The 14,182-nt window shown below is 49.5% G+C and overlaps 1 protein-coding gene across 3 annotated transcripts in view; it reads right to left on the bottom strand.

The window, feature by feature from the left end:
- PLD2 (phospholipase D2) overlaps positions 1-14,182 on the bottom strand; it is a 35,267-nt gene that overhangs the window by 6,827 nt on the left and 14,258 nt on the right. For 2 of the 3 annotated variants that reach the window (XM_061591142.1, XM_061591140.1), the window contains exons 6-17: positions 14,062-14,127; positions 13,800-13,858; positions 12,450-12,542; positions 12,209-12,361; positions 10,274-10,423; positions 10,100-10,183; positions 9,265-9,343; positions 9,003-9,113; positions 5,059-5,238; positions 3,393-3,522; positions 2,593-2,711; positions 206-337 (exon numbers count right to left, since the gene is read on the bottom strand). In XM_061591142.1, coding sequence (XP_061447126.1) covers positions 206-337; positions 2,593-2,711; positions 3,393-3,522; positions 5,059-5,238; positions 9,003-9,113; positions 9,265-9,343; positions 10,100-10,183; positions 10,274-10,423; positions 12,209-12,361; positions 12,450-12,542; positions 13,800-13,858; positions 14,062-14,127 — 1,356 coding nt within the window. The remainder of the gene's footprint in view (positions 1-205; positions 338-2,592; positions 2,712-3,392; positions 3,523-5,058; positions 5,239-9,002; positions 9,114-9,264; positions 9,344-10,099; positions 10,184-10,273; positions 10,424-12,208; positions 12,362-12,449; positions 12,543-13,799; positions 13,859-14,061; positions 14,128-14,182) is intronic. The other variant, XM_061591143.1, reaches the window with a different exon arrangement.

Raw genomic sequence — 14,182 nt, 5'->3', positions numbered from 1 at the left:
AGAAGAGCTGGTACAAAACAAGCCGACAAAGTCTAAAGCGCTTTCCTCCCCCGTTGGAATCATTTCTCTCATCTTCACCCTTTAGGGCCTCCCGCACCCTTGGTTTGCTCTGTGTGTGTGTCCCCCACCCCAATTCCCTAGGACAGCCCCATGATTTTCGCCCTCCCTTTAAACCTTTCTTTCCAAATGCTAACGTGTCTCTCACCTCCCAGCCTCTCACCTGGACGTTGGTGGTCTGTGCACCAGGCACAGCAAAAGGCAGCTGCAGGGGGGTCGCTCGAGGGGACTTGGGCAGCAGGTAGGGGAAGCCAGGCCCTTTGTACTTGGGCTTCACCGTCTGCAGAAAAAGGAAGACACAGAGGAGGGGTGAGACTCCCAGAGGCGCAGCAGGGCAGGGAACACAACACAACAGAGGATTTCTGATTTATTGATTTATATCCTGGCCTTCCTCCCGGCAGGAGCCCAGGGTGGCAAACAAAAGCACTAAGAACACTTTAAAACATCATGAAAACAGACTTTAAAATACGTTAGAACAATACATCTTTTAAAACATTTTTTTTTAAGCCTTCAAGACTCTTTTTTTTAAAACATTGTTTTTTAAAAAAAAGATTTTAAAACATATTAAAAAGCAATTCCAACATAGACGCAGACTGGGATAAGGTCTCAACTTAAAAGGCTTGTTGAAAGAGGAAGGTCTTCAATAGGTGCTGAAAAGATAACAGAGATGGTGCCTGTCTAATATTTAAGGGGAGGGAATTCCACAGGGCAGGTGCTGCCACACTAAAGGTCCATTCCCTATATTTTACAGAACGAACCTCCTGATAAGATGGCATCTGCAGGAGGCCCTCACCTGCAGAGCGCAGTGATCGACTGGGTACATAAGGGGTAAGACGGTCTTTCAGGTATCCTGGTCCTGAGTTGTACAGGGCTTTGTACATGAAGACTAGAACCTTGAACTTGGCCCGGTAGCAAATGAGCAGCCAGTGCAATTCTTTCAGCAGTGGAGTGACGTGTTGGCGATACCCTGCCCCAGTGAGCAGTCTCACTGCCGCATTTTGCTCCAGCTGCAGCTTCTGGGCCAACCTCAAGGGCAGCCCCACGTAGAGCGCATTACAGTAATCCAGCCTGGAGGTTACCAGTGCGTGGACAACAGTGGTCAGGCTGTCCCGGTCCAGAAATGAACGCAGCTGTCTTACCAGTCCAAGCTGGTAGTAGTGAATCTGCTAGTACAGTACTACTAGTAGTAGAGTAGTATTACTACTCTACTAGCAGAGTAGTGAATCTGCTGTTTTAATACTGGAGTTGCCTTTACTTGCAAGTGGGCTTAATGGGGGGACAGGGGAACAAAGATGTTAGACTCTGCTAGCAGCCTCCAGGTTGGAGGGGCGGGGTCTCTAAGCCCCTTCCTTTGGAGCTTGCACCACAGCAACACACGGGCCAGCAACAGCCAAGGGCCACAGGCTGCTGTTTGTACTGAGGGTTCAGCTGCAGCCCATCGCTAGCAATTTGTGAAAGGGTGCAAGTTAGTCACCAGCTTCAAAACAAGCAGATCAGCATCATGCTCAAAGGAGCCCTGAAGACCCAACCTTTTCCCCTTACAACCCTCCTTTAACTACTGTGCCACTTAATGAAGACAGCTTATCGTCTCTGGGATCTGCTCACAGCCATCCTGTTTGTTTACTATCTACTGATCAGAGGGACCAGCAGAGATGTTTCAGGGGTGGTGCTCTTCTCCCACCCTCCTCCCAGCACCCACATCTCAGAGACAAAAATGCAACCACCAGCAATCATCCGTCTGCTGCCATTTAGTGGAACCCCAAAACCTGCCACTCTGCCCTCTCCTCCCTGTGGCAGAACTGGCTCATATTTAAATGCTTTCTCCCTTTCACAATTCACCTTCACTTTACAACAAACAGTTGATGAAGATTTAGCATTCAGCTGATACAACCCTATGACCACAAAACACAGGGAAATCCCCTGCCATGTATTTGTCACCACCTTGCTTTCCTGTAAGTACATCTAAGATGGTTAGCAATTACTTATAAATGGATGTTGTGTTGTCATGTGCCTTCAAGTCGATTACAAGTTATGGTGACCCTAAGAATCAGTGACCTCCAGTAGCATCTGTCATGAACCACCCTGTTCAGATCTTGTAAGTTCACGTCTGTGAATTATTATAAATTAATTAATTATACTTTAATGTGCTATTTTTAAAATTTATATCATGCCCTTCCTCCCAAAGGAGCCAGGAGGCAAACAAGTGATAAACAATAAAAACATATTTAACATAATTCCAATACAGATGCAGACTGGTATAGAATCATAGAACCATAGAACAGTGGAGTTGGGTCCTATAAGGCCATCAAGTCCACCCACCCCTGCTCATTGTAGGGATCCAAGTTAAAGCACACCCAACAGGTGGCTGTCTAGTTCCATAAAGGCTTGTTGAAATGCTTGTTATTAATGCAAGTTTACAGTCAAGTTATTGGTCTGACACGCAGACACTCCTGAAGGCCTGCAGCCCTTGGAGCTGTGGGGAATCAATCCACAAGTTGGCTTTGCAGCCTCTTTCACCCGCACTGCCCCACTGACCTTGGTGAAGTTCCAGCGCTGGATGAAATGCCGGGCAACATCCCGTGCAGCCATGCCATGGACAGCCACCCCCACATCCCGCCACGGCATCCGAGGGGTCTGGCACCTGTCAATGAAATCTAGCCGGCCCCAAATGGCTCAGCATCACTACCTGGCAAAGTCAGGCAAGCCTCAGGAGCCCTGAGGATGCCGGAACAACTTTTTTTTTACGTTTAAACCTTTTTAAGGGGCTAGGACTGAGTAGAGAAGCATCACTCCCTTCTCCTCCCCCCCCCCAAAGGAGGCATGAGGGGGGTGACAACATAGCAGACACAGTGCTGGGGCCCAGAAGCATTTTGGGGAAAGGAGACTGGGAGCCACCTGCATGTTTCCCACTCAGTGATAGTCCCAAACTTAAAAGAAAAGAAGGTGGGGGGCATCCGTACAGCTGCCCCCCACCTTGTAACTTTGGGGGAGTGCTCTGGGGGGAGCCCCTTGCCACCAGGCCTGCAAGCCCAGTCCCCTGCCACAATGACTCAAGACCTTCCTGTGGGGCCAACCCCCTCCTTTCCCTCCCAACCTCAAGAAGTAAAGTATTGGGGTGGAATGCAGGCGAGGGAGGAGAAAGCTCCCTTGGAGGGGGGCTCCATCCCTTCACGACCATTAGGATGGCAAGGAACAAGTCAAAGTGAGGGCAAGGTTTGGTCCCACCTTCCCAGGGCAGAGTTAAGGTGACAAGGCTGGGGCTGGAGGGGAATCTGGCCAAGAGCAGCAGAACAGCCGGCCTTTGTCCTCTTGCGCCCCCAGGCAGCCTCACTCACCTTCAAAGGGCTTGTCCAGTTGCACCCAATCTTTGGCAATGAGGTTGCTATAATCCTTGCCCAGCCAGAGGTGCTGGTTAGTGGCCAAGTCCAACCGGGCCTCGTCCCTGCCAGGTAGGGCAGCCCCGCCCTGAGAGAGAGAGAAGGTCAGCAGGAGAAGGCTACCAGCATCCCTGTAGGGCGGGGAGGGGGGTTGGAACCAGAAGAGGGAGAGAAAGGAGAAGAAGAAGAGGGACAAGTCAGAAACAGGGGAGGGGGGGGAGCAAAAAGGAGGGCGATGGAAACGGAAGGCAGAGGAAAACACCCCGGATTAGGCAACTGCTAGACGTCACCTGCCTGTCAGCTCTAAGGCTGCTTGCAAACTATTGGCTGAGCATGGCTGTGACATCATGGAACACTGACAAATCAGAACAGCTGCTGCAAAGGAAGGCAAGTGACAGGTCAGTTTGGCTGCAATAAAAAGGGAAACCACAGTCCGCAAGCCAGGACCAAAATACTGATTCTATGTGGCAAACAATGCTGAAGGTGACTGTATGCAAGGTCTGTACACCAAGAGATGCAAAATAGGCAGGAGCTAGGGGCCACAAGAAGCTTTGAGCCACCCCAGATCTGACACCACAGAGCACCCAAGGCCAGGCTGGATCAATGGCCTGCGATTGCACTAAGTGGCGTCAGCTGCAACGATGCATCTGCCTGGCAGTTCGGGTCACAGAGCAGAGATATGGAGAGGAGGCACCGTGTTAAGAAGATGGTGCAGATCTACCAGAGGAAGAGCTGGAGTGATGATTGGGGTGACAGCTTTGAGGGTGGCCAGATGTGCTCAGAATAAAGTAACTAGGTTTTAACAAGTGAAGCTTAAGAGGTGAAATTGCTTTCATGGGAAGCTTAGAACAAATATAACAGAACAAACACAGAACATTCCATTGGTGTCTTAACCTTTTGTCCTGTAGGATAAGATCTAAGAGCAATATGTTCCCACTATTTGATAATGTTGTTGCTCTTGCCCCACTTCCAACAGATAAGGTCAAGAGCAAAAGGAAATTCACTCACAGAAAGGCTAAAATATGTCTTTTACCCTTATGTTATCCAGTTCTAATTTCTTCTATTGAAGAAATTTTTCTATTTTTTTTCTATTTTCTGGTCACTTTGTGAGAAAATGCCACCGCCAAAGCCTTGTAAAATGTTTATTAACAAGCACCATTTATTGACTTTTTATTGACCTGATTGAAATTTTGTAAGTTGCACACTGCCTTGCTCTCTGTTTATGCAAGTGTGGTCTATAACTACTTAAATAAATCAACAAAACAAAAGCTATTTATATACAGAAATACTGGAGAGTAAAACGAATGGGGTGCTGGTGTTCCGGTTAAAACCGTGATTACATGCATAGCCACATGATTTCTGCAGGCTCACCACCTATTTCCCAACTCTTGGGGGTATGTAGACCTTTCCAGAGATACCATGCTCAGCATTCCCCATCACATGTGGTTAAGAATTCACCCGGGTGGGTATCTGTGGCTCGAGGGCTGCTAAGAGGGGGCAAGAGTGGAGAAGCACAAGAGAGAAAGGGGGGGGGAAGGGGCTGAGGAAGAGGATCCAATTTGCTGCCACCCAGGATAGGGAGTAGAACAGCGAGAACAGCCCCCAGCCCAGCCCAGTCTGCTACCTTGCTGCCAAGGCAGTTGTCCCCGTCCAGGTCTGCAAGGCGGTACTCGTGGGTGTCCCAGCGCCCATAGGCCAGATCCAGCCCGCCCAGGAAGGCCACGGATTGGTCCACCACCACCAGCTTCTCGTGGTGGGCCCACAATAACACGATGGAGGAGACGTGGTCAGGGTGGCGCATTACCTGCAGGCAGAGGTGCGAGAGAAACTCTATTTATTTATATACCGCCCCATAGCCGAAGCTCTCCGGGCGGTTTACAGTAACTAAAAACATTAAAAACAGATATACAAATTTAAAACACATCTTTTAAAAACAATTTAAAACACAACTGAAAAGTTTAAAACAATTTAAAAGACATGCTAAAATGCCTGGGAGAAGAGGAAAGTCTTGACCTGGCGCCAAAAGGATAACAGTTTTGGCGCCAGGCGCACCTCATCAAGAACAACATTCCATAACTCCATTTGCATTTACAGGCCAAGTGACCTAATTCACACTTTCCAAAACAATATGTGAACCCAAACAGTTGCCCTTCGAAACTTGCACTTCCCTGAATTCCGCACTGCAGTTCTCCAGGCAGCTGATGTGTACAAAAACGCAAATACTAGGGGTAAAGTGTGCATATAAATGCATACATTAGTGAAAATAACATTAAAATGCATTATATTAGGAGAAATTTGCACCAAAATGCTGAAGAATTTTCATGAGAACCTTTTTTTTAATTGCAAACTGACATGGAAATGTGGAGAACTGCAGCTGAGAGAAATTACGAAACCAGAGTTAAGAACATAAGAAGAGCCTGCTGGATCAGGCCAGTGGCCCATCTAGTCCAGCATCCTGTTCTCACAGTGGCCAACCAGGTGCCTGGGGGAAGCCCGCAAGCAGGACCCGAGTGCAAGAACACTCTCCCCTCCTGAGGCTTCCGGCAACTGGTTTTCAGAAGCATGCTGCCTCTGACTAGGGTGGCACAGCACAGCCATCACGGCTAGTAGCCATTGATAGCCCTGTCCTCCATTGTCTAATCTTCTTTTAAAGCCATCCAAGCTGGTGGCCATTACTGCATCTTGTGGGAGCAAATTCCATAGTTTGACTATGCGCTGAGTAAAGAAGTACTTCCTTGTGTCTGTCTGAATCTTCCAACATTCAGCTTCTTTGAATGTCCACGAGTTCTAGTATTATGAGGGAGAAAAACTTTTCTCTATCCACTTTCCCAATGCCATGCATAATTTTATACACTTCTATCATGTCTCCTCTGACCCACCTTTTCTCTAAACTAAAAAGCCTCAAATGCTGCAACCTTTCCTCGTAAGGGAGTCGCTCCATCCCCTTGATCATTCTGGTTGCCCTCTTCTGAACCTTTTCCAACTCTATAATATCCTTTTTGAGATGAGGTGACCAGAACTGTACACAGTATTCCAAATGCGGCCGCACCATAGATTTATACAACGGCATTATGATATCGGCTGTTTTATTTGCAATACCTTTCCTAATTATCCCTAGCATGGAATTTGCCTTTTTCACAGCTGCCGCACACCGGGTCGACGTTTTCATCGTGCTGTCCACTACAACCCCGAGGTCTCTCTCCTGGTCGGTCACCGCCAGTTCAGACCCCATGAGCGTATATGTGAAATTAAGATTTTTTGCTCCAATATGCATAATTTTACACTTGTTTATATTGAATTGCATTTGCCATTTTTCCGCCCATTCACTCAGTTTGGAGAGGTCTTTTTGGAGCTCTTCGCAATCCCTTTTTGTTTTAACAACCCTGAACAATTTAGTGTCGTCAGCAAACTTGGCCACTTCACTGCTCACTCCTAATTCTAGGTCATTAATGAACAAGTTGAAAAGTACAGGTCCCAATACCGATCCTTGAGGGACTCCACTTTCTACAGCCCTCCATTGGGAGAACTGTCTGTTTATTCCTACTCTCTGCTTTCTGTTTCTTAACCAATTCCTTATCCACAAGAGGACCTCTCCTCTTATTCCATGACTGCTAAGCTTCCTCAGAAGTCTTTGGTGAGGTACCTTGTCAAACGCTTTTTGAAAGTCTAAGTACACTATGTCCACTGGATCACCTCTATCTATATGCTTGTTGACACTCTCAAAGAATTCTAGTAGGTTACTGAGACAGGACTTTCCCTTGCAGAAGCCATGCTGGCTCTGCTTCAGCAAGGCTTGTTCTTCTATGTGCTTAGTTAATCTAGCTTTAATAATACTTTCTACCAGTTTCCCAGGGACAGAAGTTAAGCTAACTGGCTTGTAATTTCCGGGATCCCCTCTGGATCCCTTTTTGAAGATTGGCGTTACATTTGCCACTTTCCAGTCCTCAGGCACGGAGGAGAACCTGAGGGACAAGTTACATATTTTAGTTAGCAGATCAGCAATTTCACATTTGAGTTCTTTGAGAACTCTCGGGTAGATGCCATCCGGGCCTGGTGATTTGTCAGTTTTTATATTGTCCATTAAGCCTAGAACTTCCTCTCTCGTTACCACTATTTGTCTCAGTTCCTCAGAATCCCTTCCTGCAAATGTTAGTTCAGGTTCAGGGATCTGCCCTATATCTTCCACTGTGAAGACAGATGCAAACAATTCATTTAGCTTCTCTGCAATCTCCTTATCGTTCTTTAGTACACCTTTGACTCCCTTATCATCCAAGGGTCCAATTGTCTCCCTAGATGGTCTCCTGCTTTGAATGTATTTATAGAATTTTTTGTTGTTGGTTTTTATGTTCTTAGCAATGTGCTCCTCAAATTCTTTTTTAGCATCCCTTATTGTCTTCTTGCATTTCTTTTGCCAGAGTTTGTGTTCTTTTTTATTTTCTTCATTCGGACAAGACTTCCATTTTTTGAAGGAAGACTTTTTGCCTCTAAGAGCTTCCTTGACTTTGCTCATTAACCATGCTGGCATCTTCTTGGCTCTGGCGGTACCTTTTCTGATCTGCGGTATGCACTCCAGTTGAGCTTCTAATATAGTGTTTTTAAACAACTTCCAAGCATTTTCGAGTGATGTGACCCTCTGGACTTTGTTTTTCAGCTTTCTTTTTACCAATCCCCTTATTTTTGTGAAGTTTCCTCTTTTGAAGTCAAATGTGACCGTGTTGGATTTTCTTGGCAATTGGCCAGTTACGTGTATGTTTAATTTAATAGCACTATGGTCACTGCTCCCAATCGGTTCAACAACACTTACATCTCGCACCAGGTCCCGGTCCCCACTGAGGATTAATCCAGGGTTGCTGGATTCAATGCCTTCTTTCACGTATAGAGCGACTCCGCCACCAATACGTCCTTCCCTGTCCTTCCGATATAGTTTATCTCCAGGGATAACCGTATCCCACTGGTTTTCTCCATTCCACCAGGTCTCCGTTATGCTCACTATATCAATGCTCTCCTCTAAGACCAAGCACTCCAGTTCTCCCATCTTGGTTCGGAGGCTCCTAGCATTAGCATACAGGCACTTGTAAGCAGTGTCTCTCTTCAAGTGTCTTTGGCACTTGTGGTTTGGCCTGTGGTAATTTTGCTCTTCTGAATTTATATCCTGTGCCCCTGCTCTCACAATGCCTACTTCTAGGCCTACCACTTTTAAAATTTCATCATTTCTTTGGTCTTTATCCCAGGGGGGAGGTTTATTCCGAACCGGACCTTCCTCAGCTCCTGTCGGGTTTCTCCCCTCAGTCAGTTTAAAAGCTGCTCTGCCACCTTTTTAATTTTGAGGGATCCATGCATCCCTCCTTCCAGAGGAGAGAAATCTAGGAGACTGAAAGGGGCCCAGGACGCAGCTCTTGCGTGTCTGCATGCCCCCGCCCCCTTGAGGGAGTGGTTGTTCAAGGGACGGTGCCATCCCTGCCTCCCTCCCTCCCAGCAGGGCAAACACCTTCTATAAGAAGAACCTCCTGGCACCGCCCGGTCTGAGTGTGCACCAACCAGCCATGCAAGAGTGGGGGAGTGCATTACCTTGATGTTGGGGTGCAGCAGCATGAGGGCCCGCTTACTGTAGCCGCTGTTGATGCCGAGGGCCAGCTCTACCTCCTTGAAGAGCAGGACGCAGACATGCACCCCTTGCTCCTGCAAAAGGGAAGGCCAATTGGGGGGGCAGCGGGGAGACAGAGAGAGATCAGCAGCCGGGAGGGAAGGAAGCCTGGAGGGTGCCCGGCCAGGCACCTGGGGGCTGTTCGCCCCTGCCTGTTGTCCCAGCCCCAGGCAGCCACTCACTCACCGCTTTGTGTTTCAAAATGAGGTCCAGCCTCCAGGCATCGGACTGAACCGGGCGCTTCATGTAGATCTCTGGGCTGAGCCTAGGAGAGCAAAGAGAGAGACAGAGAGAGGTAGAGTGGGCTGGACATCCCCTGCTATTTCCCCCATTGGCGTTTCAGTTGGGATTGGCCCAAAAACTGCCCTCTGATTGGACACAGAAGCTTCCTGCCCAAATCAAGGAGTCTGGAGCAGGCTGGCCTTGAGGAGCGCTCAGAACATCCCTCTCTACCAGGAATGCCTGAAAAACAGAAATCCATGCAAGCCTCTTCATGTCCCTGGCACCCTGAGTCTGGGAAAGGCTTGACCTGCCTGACTTCTGCCTGCCATCCAGCGCTTAAAGACCCAGAAGCCTGCTCAGTGCCCCATACAGTTGCCCTCGGCTCCAGGACAACCATCCCTTGCAAGGATCCCTGGGGTGCCAGCAGGAGGAAGCTCTCTTAAACCACTAGCCACATTCCACCTGCTTGGGCAACCACACACAGAGACCAAAGGGCTGCTCACCAACGAACCCTTAATTCCCCCCCCCGGGCATCAGCATATGCTACCCAGCTCCAACATGGCAAGGATTTGCCAGCATTGGGAACATCACATCAGGAATATTGGGGGGAGGAGGGGAAGAAATGACTTGTGGAGTTACGGGGGCTGCCACAGAAGCTGGTGTTTGTGGGGGCTCCATGGAGCTGCCCGCCTTAGCCATCCTCCTCCACTCTCCCCGCCCCGCTTTCAAGGCAGAATAGCTTCCACCTCAGCGCTCCCCACCCCATCTCAGTGCTCCCCACCCCACCCCAGCTGCTGACCACCAGTCCGTGATGAAGATCTCTTCCTGGGCATGCATCAGCACATCAGCCACAGCGGCAAAATATCCAGCACCGTTTACAAACCTAGAATGGGGGGGGAGAGATGAGAAAGAGCTGCATGCTGGATGCGAGGACCACACATGACCTCCCCCCCCCACGGCTTGCAGCCCTCACCAGCGGGCAGGGGTCTCCTTGCGAGGAGGCACAAACCCCTCGTAGCGATGCAGCCGCAGGAAGTCTTTGCCTTTGTCCTCAACAAGTTCGGTGATCTCCTGGCACCACCAGCGTGCCTGCCGGTAGCTGCTGCACTTCAGGATGAGCGACCTGCGTTGGGGGGGCACAGATGTCCATCAGCAGCTCCCCTGCCAGAGGGGCAAGCCAAACTCCCTCCCCTCCCCACTTCTTGGCTCCCCTCTGCGGAGACAGCCGCAAGCAAAGCAAGATTTTACAGCAGCCTTCCTTCGCCATTTGGTTGCCCTCCTGATGTTTTGGACTACAACTCCGATCGGCCTCAGCCAGCACAGCTGTATGATGCTGGGGCTGATGGAAGTTGTAGTCCAAAATATCTGGAGGGCAACAGGTTGGCAAAGGCTGTTTTAAGGAGCCCCTAAAATCAAATTAAAAAAACACAGGAAAAGGATCACAACTTGATGCTGCAAAATGAGCAAGTGCCCCCTTGGATATATGGGGGGGGGGAAAGACAATTTTCACTGCACCAGCTTCTCTCCCCCAGAGCTTTCCCCAAGCCAAATATTCCTTTCCAGGGGAGCAAGTCCAAGCCCTTGTCTGGAAAATGACTCTCTTCCCCAAGAGGTGAGTAAACATCCAAACCGCAAAGATGTCTTCTTGTCTGCTCAGACTTGCCCACATGGCTCCTCGGACTTTAGAAATTGCTCCTGTCCTCTGCATCAGTGGCTCTTCGCCTCTCTGGTTAAAACTTTTTTACTAGATTTGCCCTTGCTGCTGCTTCGTCCTTTCCCATGTTATGCTTCCAAGTTCTTACAGAGCAAGAAGTAAAAGGTGTTCTCCGTGCACCTCTCCATCCTGAATCCCCAACATTTCCCTGGAATTCTCTCCCCCCGTCCTGCTCCCAGGCAGCATCTTTCATTGCATGTTCATGATGATTTGTGCTCCCGATGGCATCAGGGGACTTGTACTGGATCCTTTCAGTGCCGTTTGTGCCTGCAAAAGTCTCGTTCGGGAAGACGTGCGGCGGTACCTTCCAGCTGAAATCCTGGAACTTTTCCAACCACAAATGTCCCAGTTTATTTTTCTGTCCCACTTTTGTTGCGCTATAGGGCCAGGGTGCCCCTCCAGATCGTTGGAATATATGTGGTTCAACTGCAACTTGTGGGTTGAGGCTGCATGGGGCTAAAGGCGTAGCTAGAGAGGAGAGCTCTTGGTTGCTAGGCTACACCTGTCCTTTGATCTCCTGCTGTCTCTTCCTTCCTGCTAGACTGATATGCAAGGGATGTTGATCTCAGTTCCTTCCCCCCTTCCAGTTTTCTTCTTTCTCGAGAGGGGAGCAGACATCTTCTCTTTGTCTCTCCTCTCAACCAGGATGACGGCCAGCACTGGGACCAGTGCAGGCTGCTCCAGCATAGCCAGTTAGCTAGATACAGGACTCTTTCCTATCAAGCATGTACTTCCAGAATAAAGTAGTTATTTCTTATTTTAAAGCTTAAAGTCTCTGTCTGACTAATTTGCAGGGAAGGTAGAATCTTAGCAAAGACTCAAACACACACACATAAGCTCACTCACAACTCTCCGTTCCGCTACGCAACTCTGCAGAGTCCTATAGGTTATTGGGCCCAGCCTCCTATACAGATGGCAATAATCAGATAACATTGGGGAAGCATTGCAGGATAATGAATAAAGCAGATTGATGTGTGGATTGCCCAAGATAAATCCACCAGTAATTCACTGTTACTGCATCAATGGCACGTTGCAGAAAAACACGCCAGCAAGAAAGGAAACAAAACCAACTGCCCACCCGCTGGTCGGCTCCAGCTCTGCATGCCCAGAGATTCAGAACGTGACTTGCAGCAACACCGCCTCCGCCCCCCAGTCCCTGCAGGCCGAGAGGCCCAGGCAGGCAGGCACCCTGACCTGCACGTGTTGTCGACACGGACCCCGTACTTGGTCTCGGTGGGCTTCTTGCCCACCTGAATGTTGAAGCCGTTGTCAAAGAGCAGCACAAAAGAGATGGTGCCGGATTCTGGCTTCAGGTAGAGAAGGAAGGAGTCTTTCACCACCAGCCACCTAAAGGGGTCCAGGAGGACAGAGAGGCATAAGGGGTGGGGAGAAGCACCGCCACTCGACCCACCCCCTGGCACCCCAGGAGACTCACCTCTTTGACCAGCGATAGCAGACCTGGTGGTGCCCTGCACAGTTAAGGCCCTGGAGACGGTGGCCCCCAGACCGCTTCAGGATCATGCCCTCCCTGGAGAGAGAAAGAGAGGACATGGATAGGGTTACAACTTGGAGATCCTGGGCATCTGGGACAGGGCAACAACTCTCTTCCCCACCTGAGGAAGAGGGTGAAGATCTGTGCACATCCTGGCGTGCTGACCATGTGCTGCACCCAAACAAATTTGGTGCAGAGGACTCCGGACCTTCAGCACCAAGGCTTTTGTTTGACAGAAAAGGGGAGTGCAGCCAAGACAGTGACACCCCCCCCAACACCCTGCTGCTGCCTAGATCTTGTCGGACTCTCTCATCCTCCATCAGCCCCAGCTGGCAGTGTGGCCAGTGATCAATGAGGACGGGAGTTGGAGGGAGGGAAGGAGGGCACTATGCTGGCTACGCCTGCCTTCAGGGTTGGAGGTGGGCAGAGAAGGAAGGAGCCTTTTGCCACCAGGAATGAGCAGGGGTGATGCAACCTCAGGCCCCAGGAGGAGGAGGAGGCCGCAAGGAGATTTCAACTGCTCAGGGCCTCAGCACCATCTAGTACAAGCAGGACAATTATTTTAAAGCACATAGAATCATCCACAACCTGGGAATGGAGCAGGGGGGAGAGGGAGAGAGAGGTGTATGTGTGTCTAAAATTCCATTCCAAGGACACCAAAATGTCTGCACGTATATTGGCTCTGTGTGATCTGCTCCAAAGACCCACAGATTTAAAAAAACCTGGAACATTTTTGGAAAGAAGCAGGAGCAGTGGGGGTAACTTTATTTGGGGGGGGGCAGGAGGAGATGCATCATATAGAGAAGCACAAAAGGCTGCTGCCTCGACCTCCCCCCATCTAAGTCCAGGTTCGACTCATGAACCAGCAGCTGCAGGAACTTACCTCCATTGCCAGCAAGGGCAGACAAGCAAAATTTGAACTTCCAGATCTCATGGGTCTTTTAAACTGTTCTAATTGTTAGGCTTCACAACTGCCTTGCTCTGCTGAATCTTTTAATTATGGATGTTTTTAATGCTTTGATGGAATCGTTTTCTTGGGCATTTAATTATGTATGAATTTTATCATTGATTCTATACTTGTAAACTGCTTAGAAGCCATTTTGGCATGCAAGCGGTATACAAATAAATAAACTGATGGCTCAGCTGAATGTAAAGGGTCCTGCACTGGGCATAAAGGGACTCCACTCTGGCAACAAGCCCCTGTGGCCCCCAGCCCCGGGGTGCAGCTCCCCCATACCAACAGGGCCATGCCAAAGAATGGCCAGCAGAGGTGGGGGCCCATTTTGCACTCACACGCCCTTGGGGCCCAGATCCGGAATGAAGGAGAGCTGGCTCACGTCCAGGAACTCCGTCTGCCAGAGAGAGGGAGAGAGAGAGAAGCATGAACTAGCAGCGAGGAATCAGGGGAATCTACAGCTCAGGGACATTCAGAGGAGGACCGAGAATCTTGGGTTTCCAGCCCCACCAGCTTAAAGCCCACAGGAAGGCCCCATCCCTGCCCCCCCAAACTGGGCATTCTCTCCTCCTGGTATGGGGAGACCCAAGGGGGCATTACCATTGCGTGGTGATCCCGGTACAAGTTCATCTCCAGCAAGGTATTGAGGTACATCTCCAGGTGCTTCTGTAAGGAAGGAAGCAACCATAAGCCCTGGGCAGGGGGGCGGAGAGATTCTCCA

Source organism: Rhineura floridana, chromosome 11 (assembly GCF_030035675.1).
Source record: "Rhineura floridana isolate rRhiFlo1 chromosome 11, rRhiFlo1.hap2, whole genome shotgun sequence".
Lineage (NCBI taxonomy): Eukaryota > Metazoa > Chordata > Lepidosauria > Squamata > Rhineuridae > Rhineura > Rhineura floridana.
The sequence above is the reverse complement of the archived record's forward strand: the minus strand, read 5'-3'. Positions and strand labels throughout refer to the sequence as shown.